The sequence below is a fragment of the Neomonachus schauinslandi genome, chromosome 4, assembly GCF_002201575.2.
Source record: "Neomonachus schauinslandi chromosome 4, ASM220157v2, whole genome shotgun sequence".
NCBI lineage: Eukaryota > Metazoa > Chordata > Mammalia > Carnivora > Phocidae > Neomonachus > Neomonachus schauinslandi.
Window position 1 is genome coordinate 13,879,052 of NC_058406.1, and position 17,101 is coordinate 13,896,152.

The window sequence follows — 17,101 nt, forward strand, 5'->3', positions numbered from 1 at the left end:
CTGCCCCCTGCTGAGCGCGCACGTCCGTCCCCGGCTCCCGGCTCCTCAGGTCCCCGCCCCAGGCGGACGTCCCCGTCCCAACCTTCCCGCCCGCCCCCTCTAGGGGGCTCTGCTCCCACCGGTCCAACCTCCCAGTTATCTGCGGCCCTTGACTTCCCGCCCGCCCCCTCTCGGGGACACTGCGCCTCCTCAGGTGCGCCCTTCCAAACTCCCTACCCGTTTGCTCCGTGTCCCCACCTCACACCATATAACCCCTCTCCATCTTCCTTGGGTCCTTGCCCCTTGACCTACTGCCCCTGTCTTTGTCTTCCCACCTGACCCCTGGTGGCCGTCTGTTCCCACCGACGACGCCCATCCAGCCTCCGCTCCTCCAGGTCCCTCACCCAGGCGTCCCGCTCACCCTACCTCGTCCTCGGGACCCCTCTCGGGCCTGACGTCCTCGCCCCCCGCCCCCATGGTCCCGGAACCCGGCCCTGCCAACAACAGCACCGCGAACTGGGAGTCGGGGCCGCCGTCAGAGCCGGCGGGCAGCGGCTGGGTGGCGGCCGCGCTGTGCGTGGTCATCGCGCTGACGGCGGCGGCCAACGCGCTGCTCATCGCGCTCATCTGCACGCAGCCCGCGCTGCGCAACACGTCCAACTTCTTCCTGGTGTCGCTCTTCACGTCGGACCTGATGGTGGGGCTGGTGGTGATGCCGCCCGCCATGCTGAACGCGCTGTACGGGCGCTGGGTGCTGGCGCGCGGCCTCTGCCTGCTCTGGGCCGCCTTCGACGTGATGTGCTGCAGCGCCTCCATCCTCAACCTCTGCCTCATCAGCCTGGACCGCTACCTGCTCATCCTCTCGCCGCTGAGCTACAAGCTGCGCATGACGCCCCCGCGCGCCCTGGGGCTTGTCCTGGGCGCCTGGAGCCTGGCCGCCCTGGCTTCCTTCCTGCCCCTGCTACTGGGCTGGCACCAGCTGGGCCGCGTGCGGGCCCCTGCCCCGGGCCAGTGCCGCCTGCTGGCCAGCCTGCCGTTCGTCCTCGTGGCGTCGGGCCTCACTTTCTTCCTGCCCTCGGGCGCCATCTGCTACACCTACTGCAGGATCCTGCTGGCCGCCCGCAAGCAGGCCGTGCAGGTGGCCTCCCTCACCACCGGCACGGCGGGCCAGGCCCTGGAGACGCTGCAGGTACCCGGGGCGCGCAGGGAGACCCGGGCTCGTGGGATGGAGAGGGATGAGCAGCCGTTGGGGGCCCACGCGGCATCCATCACTTAATATATACACTTGCTGGTGACCTCCAAGTGGCCATTTCCAACACACATGACTCTTCTGCATTCTAGACTCAGTGCTAACTGTCCACAGGACAGCTGCGTCAGCATGCGGGGCAGGCTTCCAGAAGGTAGCATGTGCTAAGGGAATTCAGGGTGTCCCCACCCTCCCCGTCGTTCCCGTCATGGCAAATGGCACCATCACGGCAGTACCCCACAGAAACTCAGGAATAATTTTTCTCCCTCATGCTCATGGGGTTCATTATCAAGGCCTGTTGGTGCTGTCCTCCTGAACATGTACCACCCCAAGGCCACCCCCCTCAACCAGGCCCCCATTGCTTCTTTCCTGGAAGCCCTCGATAGTCTCCTACTGGCTTCCCCTGCTTCCTCTTCAGACTCACTCCTGTCTACTCTCTGCCCAGGAGCCAGAGCACTTGACAAAACAGAAGTGAGCCCGTCACTCTTAAGATAAAAGAAGAGACCCATGTTGGGATCTGGTCTGGGAATGTGGTCCTGCCACCCTCTCCAGCTTCCCCCCCCCCCCTTGCCCTCTCTCCTTGTGCACCAGCCCTTCTGATGTTTCTGGAAGGCACCAGACTGCAGTGTCCAGGACTTGGCATCGCTGTTCCCTCTGCCTGGACAGCTCTCCCCCTGGGGCTGCCCTGTCTGACTCCTTTTCAGCTCACAGGTCACCTCTTCCCAGAGTCTGTCCCTGACCACCCTGTCTGCAGACCCATCGGTGCTCCCCCACCCTGTTATTTCTCCCAACTGTAGGTTTATGTGTTGACTTGTTCATTTTGTCTCTCCCCCACGAGAGTGTAAGCTGGGCACATCTGGGGCGGTTTCGATTCCCACTGTACATCCTAGGTGCTTACTAATGACTTGTGAGTGCTAAGGCCCCGCAAGGTCTGGAGTGCGGTGGCTGTTCTTGTCACTCAGGCCATATGGCACCAGAGTCTTACTGTCTATTGTCCTAAACCCCCAAGGAACGGGAGTCTAGGTTGATGAGGCCTGAGGCCCAGAGAATTAGGTCACAGGCCCCGAGGAAGGTCCCGATGGGGCTCTCCAGTCTTGACGTAGCCCCAGGCGGAGGAGGCTCCTGCAGGATGGGGGGTACCTGGGGGCTTGGGTGGATGGGGGCTGAAAGGCGGGCCCTCCGAGCAGCTCGCCTGCCCCATCAACCAGGGGAAAAGGCCTTGGGTGGACAGGAGGTCCAGGCTCCAGTCTTCCTCCCTCTGTCTGTGCTCACTGGAGAACGTTCCTGAATCACAATAGGTGGCTGTGACCCTGACTCTGTTCTCCAGCAGTAGGAAGGCTGCCCTAGGCCATCCACACTCTCTCCCTGGGCTCTTGTAAAGGAGCGTTTCCCAAACTCGAGGCATCTGGAACCACCTTGGGCCATCCGCCTTCTTTCCAGCCACCCACACGCCTCAGGTGGCTTCCTTCTCCTGTAGTTTGCATTTTTCTCTCCATTGCCTCACTTATCTTTTTACTTCCATGCATTTGTTTCGAAAGGAAACTTCTTATCTCTTCTGGAAATGGAAACTCGGGTCCCTTTGCCATAAACAGAAGGCGGTCCCCAAGACAGCGGCAGTGCGTGGTGGGAACCCCAGCAGGGTTGCTGAAGCCCGGAGGGGAGCTCCAAGTGGTCCAGCCCCAGGCTCGCTTCCTCTTTGGTGCTAGGGGGTGTTAAACACAGCAGCATCAACACTCACTTCCTCTTGACACAACCGGAAAAGGAGCCGGAAGAGTGCTGGAAAAGGCTCGTGTTCTCACTCTGTCATTTAGTTCTGTTACGGGTCATCCTCCTCTTCTGCGCTCTGGGGAGCTCGGCGCCAGTGACTAAGGACGTGAGGAGGTGGCTGCTCTTGGTGAGGCTGGGCTGGGACGGGTCTGGATTTTCCGTGCCGGTGTCACCTGTGACACACTTTTCTGTCCCTGAGGCTAACTGGGGGGTGCCAGGGTTGAACCTGAGACTGTGGCCTGGAGCCCCCGGGGTGCTGACTGCGGCAGTCCCGCGGTTTCTCAGTGCCCACTGCGTGCCGGCACCTGGCCAAGCTCGTGCCCCAAACACCCACCCAGGCAAGGACTACCATCATCCCTGTTGGACAGATGGGGAGCCTGGGGTTCCGAGAGAGGGGAGGTGTCAGAACCCAACACTTCCCAAACCACTCAGCTCCTAAGCCAGCCTCCTGCCTGCCTGTTTTCCTTATTCTCTGCACAACTGCCTGCGTTTTAGGAATCTGTTTCTGGGACATAGCCTCTACTCCATCTTCTTGGGTCACGACCCCCTTTCCTCCCACCCAAGCTGGCCGGCCCCTGAGACTAGGCTTCCAGCCGGGCACTTGAGGCTCCCAGTACCTGGACCTAAAGGAATTGATGAGAATGAACAAAACTTGGGGTGCATTGGACCCCTTTCCTCCTGTCTTCAGCCCTACTTAGCCCTGAGCTCCCTTCCCCAATCCAGCCGCTAGCTTCTCCACGGAGGGCGGGGGACCAGAGGGGGACATGGGTTTCTGAAGCCCCAGCTCCTCTGGGTTTGAGGACGTGGTAACTGAGCAGGCTTGAGTATTTTAATCTCTCCTCCCACCCCCCACATCTGCTAGGTATGTGAACAGGCTTTTCAGAAGCCACCGGCCAGCTCAGTGGTCTCAGCCAGGCTTTCCCAGCCCCGCGGCTGTGAGGTAGGGGTCTCACTTACAGCTGAGGCAGAGACTGGGCTGGGAATGAAGAGCAGGGCATGGGGAGAGTGGTTTCAGAGTGCGTGAGATGCCGCCAGCGTAGGGGAGAGAGGGAGAGAGAGACAGAGCGATCTGTGCCAGGGTGGGATGGTGCTCATCCTTGGGAGGGACCCGTGTGGGAGCTCAGGGATGGAGAGCAGCAGGGGAGAAGCAGGTCTGCCGGGACGTTTGCCTCCCCAGCCTCTTTGTCTCTGTGTCAGGACCTGTGCCTTTGGTCTGGAGCCCTTGCCCCTCTGTCTTCCTCCGCACCTCCTCTTCCTTCCCTTCTCCCACCCCTCTCTCCTCTGGGGCCATCTCGCCCCCTTCTCTGCCTTCTACACCCTCCCATCTGCCTCTCCCCCTTCTCTCCCATCAGTTTCTCCCCCTCTCCTCCTCCACCAGCCTGTTCCACCCTCCCTCACCCGACTCTGCATCACTTTGTCTTAGCGATCTGTCTTCCCTTCCATCGCTGTCCTTCCTCCTCCTCAGAGGAGGCTGTGATCACAGAAATATCTTGGAGGAGGAGGAGGGGGCTGAGCTGGGAGAGGCTGACAGAGGAGCAGCGCCGAGAGCATGGCAGCCTTGGCTGCTGCTGGGAACAAGGTGGCCCGGAGCGGCCACAACTGGCTGCAGGAGCTTGTGGACCCGGCTGGTCAGGGGTTCAAATCCTGCCTCCTTTCCCTCCCTGCTGATGACTTTGGACCAGTCATTCAGCTCCTGCTGCCCCAGGGGTAATGCCACTTATCACATGAGGCTGTTTGAGGAATCGGTGAGATAACATATGTCAGCCTGGCACACACTAGGTGCTCAGCATGTGTTAGTTCGTCCCCTTTCCTCTTGGTGGTAAGATATGTGGTTCTGGAGAAATCATCACCCCTTTGAGCCTCTTTAGGGAAAAAAAATCTGCCACTGCTGTCAATAACAGCATCATCACCAGAAGCAAAGAGCTGAGTTGGACTCGAACAGCAGAAATGCTGGCTGACGCTTACATGGGGCTTACGGTGTGCCAGGCATTGATCAGCTGACTTTGTGCATGTTATCTTCATTAGTTCTTACTACAACCCTGTGAGACAGACGCCACTGTCATTGCCATTTTACAGATGAGAAAGCTGAAGCACAGAGAGGTGAAACTCCTTGCCTGAGGTCACACAGCCAGTTAGTAACAGAGCCACGATTTGAAACCAGACCGTCTGGCTCCGGAGTCTGTCTTAGAACCCTCACGCTATGAGTAGGTGATCGTAAAAATTTTGAATTACACAAGGGAATACATACATACACTTTAAAATAAAAATCCAGGGGGTGCCTGGCTGGTTCATTTGGTGGAGCATGCGGCTCTTGATCTTGGGGTCGTGCGCTCAAGCCCCACGTTGGGTACAGAGTCTACTTTAAAAAAAAAAAAATCCAGCCATAGAGATAAAGTGAAAGACCCTCCCAAATCCCACCCAGTCACCTTCCGTTCCCAGGGACACTCTTATCGATTTAGGATATGTCTTTCTACTCCTGTATCTTTGTGTTTCCATGTTTGTTTATGCACCCAAAGAGACTTAGTGCTTTGTTTTGTGTATTTTTAAAAATTTTTATTTAAAAAATTTTTAAAAAGATTATTTATTTGGGAGAGAGAGAGAGAGAGACCACAAGTGGGGGAGAGGGAGAAGCAGGCTTTCCGCCGAGCAGGGAGCCTGAAGCGGGGCTCGATCCCAGGACCCTGGGATCATGCATGACCCGAGCTGAAGGCAGCCGCTTAACTGACTGAGCCACCCAGGCGCCCCTGTCTTCTGTATTTTTTAAGCAAATGGAGTCCTGTTGTACCTGTTATTTTGCAACTTGCCATTACCACTTAATATTGATGTTATGTCTTGGAGATCTTGTCATTTGACCAATTATATTCTTTTAACATCTATGTTGTCAACTACAGTGGGAAGGTACTATGGTTTATTTAACCGCCATCCTTCCATGCACATGTAGGCTGTTTCCAGTTTTTTCCAGGAATAGTGTTGCAATACACATGTCCATGTATGTCGAGTGTGCAGACGTGCTCGGGTATTTATTGCACAGGGGAACCTGTACGTGGGACTGCCTCCTGGAGGGGCAATGCCAGCCTGTCGTCCAGGCAGCTGCCCTCGGTGTCATTAAGGGGCATGCGGACAACAGCACATGGCCGTGAGGGCAGAGGGAAGTGGGCAGGTGCAGCGGGCATCAGCTGGGCTCAGGGTGAGGCCAGTGGCTGTCACAGGCCTCTGCTCCATGAGGGCCTCTGGTGACAGTGCTGAGGGTCTCTGTAACCCCCCACATGCAGAAGTGCAATTTCTGGAGCTAGAAATGGCTTTCAATCCCTGATTCAACCTTTATCTGCTGTGTGACTGTGGGCAAGTTCTTTTGCCTCTCTGAGACTCATCGGCAAAATGGGGATAATAAACCTACCTCAGGTCAAGACTGAATGGCACGATGGGTATCAGATGCTGACACATAGTAAGTGCTCCCTAAATGTGGATGATGGTGCTGATTGGGGGTCACTTGGAGTGCTTTGCTTTGAGGTCTTGTACTGGGACACTGTGACCTGGGGAAGGTCCCCTATCATCTCTGAGCCTTGGTTTCCTTCTCTCTTCCCTTTTGCCTTTGTTCTTGGGTCAACTCTTTGGGGAGAAGAAGAGAAAAAATAACAACCCAGGGTTTTCCCAGGAAGATTCCTAGAGAGGGAATCTGAGGCCATCTTTAATTCCTTCTCTGGAGCCCCCTTCCCAGTGATTGCCTCCCACCCAGATATCTCTCCAGTGTCTCAGTTCCCCAGTGCCCTAGAGCTCTGACAAGATCGGGGCTGTCTCTTGCCCCGCCCAGGTTGCCAGAAGTCAGGGAGGGTACGTACCTGTGTGAGTGGCTCCTCTGGAGATGGTGGCTCCCTCCTTCCCTATATAATCTATCCCCATCGATGGCAGCAATTTGAAGGGATGGCAGATCTTTGGGGGTAAGCAGGAACCTCTCCTCCAGGCTGACCACGGTGGGGCCACAGAAGCCATATAGAGTCCACCCTGGAAGGGAGAAAAGGAGATGATGAAAGAGAAAAGCAGAGCCTTTTTCCCCTCCCTTGCTGTAGCATGGTGAGTCAGAGCATTTGTCCTGACATCTGTGCTGCTTCGGGGAGCCTGAGCTGCTGGCAGAAGGACAGGCTCCTGGGGGTGCTCAAAATTTCCCCAACCTCCAACACATACCACTGAACCCACCTCAGGGCTACCATGTATGTAGCACTTAACTCTGTATCGGGCACTCTGCATGCATTTATTATCCACAGCCTCGCAATGACTCCACAAGCTGAGTATTGTTTTTCCCATTTTACAGATGTGGAAACAGAGGCTGTCTCAAGATCACAGAGCGAGTAAGTGGTAGAGGCATGACTTGAAGCCAGATTACTTGTCTTACAGTCTAGCTCTTGCCTCCGCACAATGCTGCCCCACCCAGACAGAGGGGAGAAATCAAGATCTTCTCTTAGGCTGCTCTTTGTGAATTTGTCCTTGGTATTCATATAACCAGATTTCACATGGATAAACATACTGAGGGGTGGGAGTTACGGTGTGCTTCATCTCCCCCCTCCTGCCCACCGCCATTCTGGACTCCTTGATGCTATGGAAAGATAGCATAGACTTGGGGTTTCAGCACCATGGACAGGACACCAAGTCTGGATACCCTGCGGAGGCAGGGCGGCCCCTGCGCCTGAGAGCGGGGTGGGGTTTTGGCTTGGGTGCTCCAGGGGACTGACACATCTTCTTGGCTTTGCCTCCACCGCCCCCTTTCCATCTGCGAGGGTTGCCTGGGAATCAGGTTCCCTTCCTGCCTCCTTCTGACTCTTCCAACTACCCTATACTCAACCCACCTCTGGCTCCCTGGAGAGCTAAGCTTGGGCTCTCTTGCAGTTTAGGAAATGTTGGAGGAGGGGCACCTGGCTAGCTCAGTCGGAGGAGCTTGCAACTCTTGATCTCAGGGCTGTGAGTTTGAGCCCCACGTTGGGTGCAGACATTACTTAAAAATCTTAAAAAAAAAAAAAAAAAAGGAACGTTGGAGGAACCCCTTGTTCCCAAAGGCCAGGCGTGTTCCCAGGCTGCACACACGACCTTTACACAGTTCAGTGAACTGTGCACACCTTGGCATACTGGTATTTACTTAAATTATAAATGTAAGTTGGTCCCACTTTGTGTAAAACTGATGTATGAAAATCCAAATTGATTACAACAGGCTCTTTAGAGGGGGGCTTCATGTCCCAGCTTTCGTGGGATTTGGGGGTTTCATGGCCGGGCCTCAAGGTGGTCTCTGAACCCGCTGGAAATGTGGGATGTTTTCTCCTTCTCTGTGTGTGCATGTGTAACAATTTATACGCTTTTTGTGTTTTGGGGAAAGGTTTTGTAGATTGCATCGGATTCTCAATGAGCTCAGGAGCTTGAAAAAGTTAAGGAAACAGCTGGGCTAAAGGATCCGCCAGTTCAGAGCTTTTTAACGTTTTGGGACTGCTGGTCACTAGTTTGCAAAGTCAAATTCTAACCTCCTCATGCCTGCGTCCCCTTCGAGGCTGCTGTGGGGCCGCTCCTTTCTCCTTCTTTTCTTCCCCACACTCCAGCTCTTGAGGTCAGTGTTTGGGAATGAAGATGTCTGTCAGTCCACAGTGTAATTTGAGTTGTAAAATGCCGAGGTCACGAGTACCCCTACTAGTCTAAAATTGATTTCATTGCAAACATTTACTCTGTGCACATGTTTTCAGAAAAGGACTATTTTGTGCAGCATGAGGGTAATGGTGCAGGCAAAATCATTCCTCCCAAATATGAGGAGAATCTGTCTATGAAGAGATTGTCATGCCTTGGGTGGCAGCAAGACCTCTTTTGTCAAATACTGTTGAATTGCAACTAATTCTTGTAGGGCCAGAGGCTTTGTGTGGTGCTGGGGCTCGCGGTCACGTGTGTTGACTTGTGCTGAGTGTTGTCTTTTGCAAGGTGGGTAGGGGGGTCTCCTGAACTGTCTGACAGTGTTGGTCTGTCTCACTGCCCTTCTTAGAGTGCCTTGTGTCAGGGTCAGGGCTCAGGGCAGGGCCAGGATCAGGGCTCAGTCTATTGCTGAGCTCAGGCCACAGTGTGGGGCTAAGGCTGGGCTCAGTCGGTCCAGGGTTGAGGCTCCGTTTGAGACCTTGGTTATGAATTTCTGTGGTAACTATCCGGGCTCAGTCTGGGACCATGAGCAGGGCTTGGTTTCTTGCTGATGTCAGGGCTTGGTCTAGAGCCAGGATCAAGGTTTGCTCTGGAGTCAAGGTCAGGTCTGCTGTTGGGGAATCTAGCACTACAGTTGGGGCTTAGTCAAGGATCAGGAGGGCTCAGTTTATTGCTGGTACTAAGGCTCAGTCTAGAATTAGGATTGAGGCTTAGTCTGTGGCTGGGAGCAGGGTCAGACCGGGGCTCTTTCGCAGGTGACTTATGTATGTGGCCTTCCTTCCACAGGTACCCAGGACCCCACGCCCAGGGATGGAGTCAGCTGATGGCAGGCGTCTGGCCACCAAGCACAGCAGGAAGGCCTTGAAGGCCAGTCTGACACTGGGCATCCTGCTGGGCATGTTCTTTGTGACCTGGCTTCCCTTCTTTGTGGCCAACATAGCCCAGGTAATGCCACCGCAGAGGGGGGTGAGTCCAGGCCTCGCTGGGGAGGCCCCGAACTCCACCCCAGCCCAGTCATGGGGATAGAGGAGGGCGGGCTGCCTCTCATGGCATCTGTGTTTGTGGGTCCCTGTCCCTCCATGCTGGCCGGGGTGGTCTGTGACCCTGCTCCGGGACGGAGCATGACGTACCCCATCTCTCCAGGCTGTGTGCGACTGCATCTCCCCAGACCTCTTCGATGTCCTCACGTGGCTGGGTTACTGCAACAGCACCATGAACCCCATCATCTACCCACTCTTCATGCGGGACTTCAAGCGGGCCCTGGGCAGGTTCCTGCCGTGTCCCCACTGCCCTGGGGAGCGCCAGGCCAGCCTCGCCTCACCCTCTATGCGAACCTCTCACAGCGGTCCCCGGCCCGGCCTGAGCCTGCAGCACGTTCTACCGCTGCCTCTGCCACCTGACTCCAGTTCTGACTCAGGCTCAGGTTCCGGCGGCTCCTCGGGCCTGCAGCGCACGGCCCAGCCCCTGCTGCCTAGAGAGGCCCCCCGGGAGCCCCCGCCCCCTGCCAGGGCTGCTGTGGTGGTCAATTTCTTCAACATTGATCCTGTGGAGCCCCAGCTGCAGCTGCATCCCCTTGGTGCTCCCACGAACTGACCCGGGCTTGGAGCCGGTTGGGGGGAGCTGGACTGGATAGAACCAAGTCCCCAAGGCCTTGGACCAGCTCTTGGCCAAGGCTGGCAGGCTGCAGGTGTCCTGGGGGCCCTCGGAGTGTCAGTGGGGTGCACTGAGCCAGGCCCCACTGCCCCCCCCCGGGGGGGGGACAGCTGGCTCAGATATGGTTTTCTCCAGGACGCCCCACTGCTGAGTGCAACCTGTGGTTGTGTGTGGAGGTGGCTGGAGGACTCTGGCAGAGGGGAAAAGGACTTCTGGGTTCAGGTTAGGGTGAAGACAATCATCTTTGACATTTGATGAGACTGCAGGGGAGGGATGCCTCTGTCTGCAGAGGTGGATGAGTGCTGGGCAGAGTCCCTCATTCCTCAAAGGGTAGTCCTCAGGCCACCAGCATTCATGGCACCTCCCTGGAGTTTGTTAAAAATGCACACCTGTACCCACCCTCCCCCACCCCCACCCAAGACCTGCTGAGCCACTCTGCACGCTCACAGAAGCCCCAGGTGAACTGTGCACACCATATAGTTTGAGCCACGCTGGCTTGGATGATCTTTAACCGTGAGAATGATTTGTTTTCAGTCTGGACAGCGCCTCGGGATGTGTGTGGGGCTGCGCAGAAAAACACCTGGCCCGGGAGTCAGGAAGGCAGAAATCCGAATCTCCGCTCCACTACTCACTAGCTCTTGCATACGTCTCTTAACCTTTCTGAGCCTGGTATTCCATATACAAAGTGGGGTAACAATGCCTGCTTCCTAGGGTGTCAGGAGAATCAGGAGAGCATGTGTCGAGTACCCAGTACCTACAGGTGGTCCTGCTGTAGGTGGTACCAGGTGTTGCCACAACTCCTGGGCATCCAGCCCCCTTGGCCTCTCGCTGTGGGCCAGGAAGGGCTGTTTGTTCCCACTGTTTCTCCCATCTCCCTCCTCCTCTTCAGCACTGGTCCTGATCCCACCACCCGACTGACCATGGCTCCCCACCTTTTTGCTCTGGATGCCGGGCGGGGCTCCCATCCCCGCTCCCAGGCTGCTGCACCGCCTCTCCTCAGGGGGCAAAGCGGGAGCTGGTGGTGTCTTGCTCAACACCAGGAATAGGTCTCCCTCCAGCCTGGACTTCCTGGGGCCTGGAAGGGAACTAACTGATGGGGATAGACCAGCCCACGGCCCCATCTCCTCCTGGCATTGCCTGGGTCAGCCAGGGCAACAGGAGTGTCGGCCACTCGGGTCTGCAGAGCAGAGTGCAAGAGCCTGGTGTGGGTTGCTGCCCTCAGGCGGGTCGGTGGACCCTGGCACCGGGACCTGGGTTGTTTTTGAGGGGGACTCTTGGTTCCCACAGTTTACTTGCCATAAGGTCCTTTTCAGTCTGAGGCCCCCCAGATCCATCCAAACTCCCAGGGAGCCCTCCACTAGTGGCCTGGGGCTCTCCTTGGTGCTGATTAGATTCAACTCTGGCCCCGGTCACTGGCCACAGAGGGGTCATGGTGCTTGCTGGGGCTTCCCCTCTGCCCCCAGGCCTGCCCGAGTGGACTCCCAATAAACACTAGCTGAGGCAATGACCATGGTGTGGACTGGATTTGCTTGAGGGGTCCCTGGGGTTGGAGAAGCAGCTGGTGGGAGTGGGATGAGACCCTGGGCAACATGAGCTGTGTGGACTCACAGTAGCAGTTCTGTAAATATTTGTTGAACGAACAAGCAAACACACACACGTGGGGACCCATTCAGCTCTTAATAGTCTAGTTCCTTCTGCTGTCCTCCTCCGGGCTGCCTCCCCCCAAGGGCTTGTCAATACTTTCTCTGCCTGGGCCTCGGTTTCTCCATCTGCACAATGTAGAACCATCTCTGGCCCCTCATTCAGGGACAATGGAAGGAACACAGGAGGAGGCTTCCGTGGAGACAGATACAGTAGCCGAGAACTCGGGCTCTGGAGTCTGACTGGAGTTTGAGACTGACCAGCTGTGTGACCTTGAGCAGGTTACCTAACCTCTCTGGGTCTCAAGAACCTTCAGTAACATGCAGATAATAATAGTAGCTACCTCATGGGGTTATCGGTAGGGTCAGCCGAGACAACCCATGGAAGCACTCTGTCCTTGCTAAATTCTCAATGAGTGGTACCTATTATTATTTTTATTATAATCATTATCCCCCTTCCTGCTATGGGAAATCCTTCCCCCGTGTAATTCATTCCTGTCACTGGGCCCACTTCCCACCCATAGTGCATGCTGATTCAGCATATATTCATCACGCTGTGAGCTGCATCCAGAGCACCACGTAGCACAACTGGGGGGACCCTTCACATCACATCCGTGTGATCCATGCTCCTGGGGTTCTGCAGTGCACAGCCTGCATGACCATACAGGCACATCTGGCTGCACTTCCCCAGAGCAGAGAGTCAGCTGCGGACTCCCCACCTGCGTCTGCTCTGTAGGAGCATCAGTGGTGTCTGTGGGCTGGCGGGCAGCCCTGGTGTGTGGATGGAAGAGCAGGCATCCACCTGGGTTTACTGGGGCCAGGGAAGCCCCCTGGGCCCCCAGATGGCCAGCCAGCCCCCACAGCTGCGGCCTGAAATACAGGAAGCCCAAGGCTGGTAGAGTCCTGGGGCTCTAAACTGTGGTTGGTCGTCTCTGCAGGGTTCCGGCCTTGCTTCCTCAGGGAGGGAACGCTGTCTCTCTTCGACTCCCCTCCTTCCAATTCCTTTTCAGTCCCAGTGCCTTAAACTTGGGAGAGGCACTGGTGGAAATTCAGAGCTCACGTGGGGCAGCTGGTGGAGGGGTAAGGGAGTGCTACATGGAGAAACCTGGGAAGGCAGCTCGAGTCCCCTTCTGTGGTCAGTCCAGCCCTGGGCAGGGCCCCTGGGTCTCACTGGCACAGTCGAGGCAGCCCAGTGGATTGGGGCCCATGCCGTGGCTGCAGATCTGGGGGCTCTCAGCCAGGCTGGCAGTGGCAGGAAGGGAGGCGCCTTCAGACTGGTCCAGCCCCGTTGGCACCTGGGCTCGGCTAGGGTCAGCGGGTGTGGCCCCTTTGGGGTTGTCCCCGGGTGTGGTCTTGTCTGATGAGGAGGTGGCTGCTGCCTGGGGAGGCTCCTCTTGGGGCAGACTGCCCGGGGCCAGCAGGAGCCCCTTTTCATCCCAGCCTGGCTTGGTGTGGATGCCCACAGTCTTCAGGATGATGTCCATCTGCTTGGCGTAGTCCAAGTGGCCGCTGACCTGCAGGAGGGCAGTGAGTGAGGGCCAGGGGGGTGGGGGCGGTCAGAGCCCTGCCCTCCCCAGGGCCCCCAGCAGAGCTCTTGGGCCTCACCCTCTCCCTCCGCAGCCTCAGCCACCTGATCCCCAACGCCAGGACTCCAGCTCTCAGTGACCTCAAATCCAGAGTGGGCTGGGAAGCCTCTGGGCCCACGGCCACTCTCACATTTATTAAACAAAGATGAAGGATGTTTCTTTATAAAATTCCTTTGGGGGCAGGAATCGTCACTAAGACAAAGGTTGAGAACTCAGAAGAAGGGCCCACCTTCTTTCTCAGAGAATAGAGATACCCCCACTTTTGTGTTGGGATGTGTCAGTGAGTGAAAAGTAGGGGTGACTGAGAACACCCGATACCTCACGGTGATCACGGACAATGCCCAACACGTAGTATATATCCTTAATACACTGTGGATGAACTTACTGGATACAGTCCTTTGACAGGTGTTGGCTCCTACCTGTAGATGAAGGAATTGAGCCAAGGAGAGCTAAGGTGACTTGACCAAGGTCATACAGCTAGGAAGTATCAGAGTTGGATTTTGAATCTGGGCCTGTTCTCTTCATAGAAAATGAGTTGGGGAGGGGAACTTTGAAAATCATTGCCATTTTACCAAATAGGAAAGCAATGTTCATAGAAGGATGGTGGTTTGCTTAATACACATGACACGTGAAGAGCAAAGCCGCATGGGGCTCGGCATGAGATGCTGCATGTGCAGTCTGCTCAGCTCAGATCTGCTCCTGAAATGCAGCCGTGCGCTAGCCTCCCCCCGCACCCCTACACCCAGTCCTCGGGGTCTGCTTGGCGCCAGAGGTAAGTGCAAGACAAAACATTCCTTTTTGTTTAGAAAGAAGACTGGGGGGGGGGGGGCGGGACACTGGGGTCACTTAGGGAAGCACACAAAGGCTCAGTTGATAACATTTGCATTTCCATTTGAATCACAAATCACACTGAGCTATTCAAATGAGTTTTCAAGAACACAAGAAGACAATTCCCTGTAAGGGAATTCCAGCCAGCAGAAACCTAGACCCACAGGGACAAACCAGAACTGTTGAAGGGCTGGTGCTGGGCTGGGTGGAGGCAGACAGGAAGGAAGGGAGGTGCTCGTGGCCACTGGCTGTAGCTGATTCCAGGGGGAAATCCCACCATGCAGCTCTCCTAGAATGCACAGCTCTGGCCTTCCTTGGCTCCACGTTGGCTCGGGTCTCAGCCAACCCTAGTCTCTGAGCTGCCACTCTGCAAAGCCCAGGGGGACCACTTGCTGGCAGAATTCCAATTTTACCAACTTTAGCCAAAGGGATGGGAGAGCCGAGGTGAGGGGGGTGGGAGAAGAATCTCTTCCTGGTGGCGGGAAGGTCCGCTGTGGCTGATGCAGGACCATCTCCCCAGCTGTCTGGATGGAAATGGGCCGCCCATCCGGATTCACACTGGGGGTCACTGGTGCTGAGAAGCCCTCCCTGACCTTCCCACGCTGGCTGGGGGACGGTCCCTGGGGCTCCCCTGTGACGGTGTTCGCTGCACCCCATCATCTTTATCTGCTCACACGTTTGTTCTCTGACGGACTGTGAGCCTAGAGAGTGCACGGGCCACTTGCAACTCACTCGGGGCCCACAGCTGGCCCCGTGCAGCGGCCCCTGATCCACACAGTGTGGACGGGCCTCGGCACCACCTGTTTGCGGCCTCGCAAGGCACCGCGGGACTTGCCCAAAGAGGGGCCGCTGTCCCTGCCTCTGCCTGCCACCAACGCCTTCCAAGTCTATCAGGCCCCCTCGGGTTCCTTTCCCTCCTGGGCCTCCGTGTCCTCATCTGTAAAACGGGGCCGGCGAGGGCACCTGCCTTGTGTGCGCGGGTGTGAGGAGCCAGGGAGCTGACACACGGGGCAGAGTCACGGACACGTGAGCGCAGTGGCCTCGAGCCCAGGCTCTGGTAGGTTCCCTGGGCTCCACCCCTCACAGGCAGCCTCAGCTTGCACACCTGTATGGCGGGGCCGCTGTCCCCCCCTCACCGGGATGCTGTGCGGACTGATGACACACGATCTCTAACGCGAGCGGCGCCGCGCCCCGCACACGCGGGCTTTGTTAGCCTGAGCTCCTGCCCCGCGCCCTGGGCTAAGTTCTAGAAGTCAGCTGGCATTTCCTCTGGGACATGAGGAGTCTGGAGACCCCTGTGCTGGCTCTCGTGCCCTCCAGAAACCTCACGAGTCGGCCCCTCGGGTGGCGGCATCCCCCACCCGCTGCACCCCTGGCCCCACACGGGAGAGGCCGAAAGGCAGGGCTGGCGCTGGGCTGGGTGGAGGCCCCTGCCCGCCCGGGGCCGGCCGCTCACTCCCTGCCGGCTCAGGCTATTCTGAGGCCAGGAGCCACCGCACACCACGTCTGGGTCGGTGGCCGACGCGGGGCTGGTCCACGCAGGCTCTGCGGGCGTCGGCCCAGCAGGGAGAAGGCAGACCGTGTAGGCCTCGCTCTGAGCACCGGGCAGCCGGCGCGGCCCCCCCAGCAGTAACAGCGACTCTCTCCAGCAAGAATCCTCCAGAAAAACCAGAGGGCAGGACAAAGGCAATGCTAATTACCTCCAATTACCCCAAAGAGAGAGCCACTGCTTCTTGTGCTGTGCCCCTAATGTGTCATAAGGAGCTACGATCAGGTAAGAGCCACGAAGCCGCCTCAACGACGGTCCGAGGAGGGAGAGGGGTCTCAGGGGCAAAAGAGCCAAAGGGGGTAGCAGGGGCAGGAGAGGAGGGACCTAGCACTGAAATGAAGGCCTCGTACGGGCCGAGCATCTTACACGTGCTGCCCTGGAAAGTGATTCCCCCCATTTCATAGATGAGAAAACTGAGGCACAGAGAGGTTAAGTCACCAGCCTGAGGTCACACAGCCAACATGCCAGCGGCACAGCCTGGCCTCTCGGGGGCCAAAGGCTGCGCTCTTGCCACTGTATCCCCCTCAGGGGCTTCCCAAGGCAGAAGGTGGGTCTTGCCAGGGTTCTGTGGTGTTTAAAGGGAATTTCATTTACAAGGGTTTCTTCTGATCCTTTTTACTTTTGATTCAATAGGACAGTGGCCCCGGGACACAGGTCAGGAGGCCTCGCTCTGGTCCTGTGGTGTCGCGGTCTGGTCAGTCAGCTCACCTCACCCCACAGGGAGGTGGATGGCGCAGCCCTGGGCCTGGTGGCACAGTGTTCTGGGGGCGGGGTCCAGGTGCCCGGCTCCACCCACCATCAAGGTGCGGGGGCTGGGGAGGGGGTCACTGGCACGGGCTGCTTAGAAGCCCGGGGGGAAGCCCGAGTCCTCCAGAGTGCCCTTCCCTCGGGAGGGTCTGGTCTGTCTGCTCTCAGGCGGGGTGGTGCCTTATGGAACCTGGGCGAACAGGGATACGCTGGGAAGTGCTTGGCACTTGACCACTGGCAGCCAACCATGCAGTAACTGGAAACCGGGGTTCTTGCTCTCATGGGCCCCTTGCATCGCAAGGATCTGCACTGGCCTGAGCCTGCCTGGGGACGTAACTGCAGCTTAGCGCCCTCACCTTCTGGGTAGCGGGCACCTTTCCCAGTGCTGGCCATATCTCCCTGAGCAAGAGCAATGCCTACTGGCCTCAGACCTGGGTTTGAGGCC

At 57.2% G+C, this 17,101-nt stretch overlaps 2 protein-coding genes across 4 annotated transcripts in view; one reads left to right on the forward strand and one right to left on the reverse strand.

The window, feature by feature from the left end:
* The first annotated feature begins 454 nt into the window (after nt 1-454).
* On the forward strand, nt 455-10,246 carry HTR6 (5-hydroxytryptamine receptor 6). Its single transcript, XM_021683516.1, has 3 exons — nt 455-1,168; nt 9,440-9,598; nt 9,797-10,246. The coding sequence occupies exons 1-3, from the start codon at nt 455-457 to the stop codon at nt 10,244-10,246; spliced, it is 1,323 nt and encodes a 440-aa protein (XP_021539191.1).
* Nucleotides 10,247-12,796: 2,550 nt separating this feature from the next.
* Nucleotides 12,797-17,101, reverse strand: part of TMCO4 (transmembrane and coiled-coil domains 4) — an 85,159-nt gene continuing 80,854 nt past the window's right edge. For all 3 annotated transcript variants that reach the window (XM_021683513.2, XM_021683512.2, XM_021683515.2), the window contains one exon: nt 12,797-13,460. In XM_021683513.2, the coding sequence (XP_021539188.1) occupies nt 13,083-13,460 (378 nt within the window). In that variant the 3' untranslated portion in view covers nt 12,797-13,082. The remainder of the gene's footprint in view (nt 13,461-17,101) is intronic.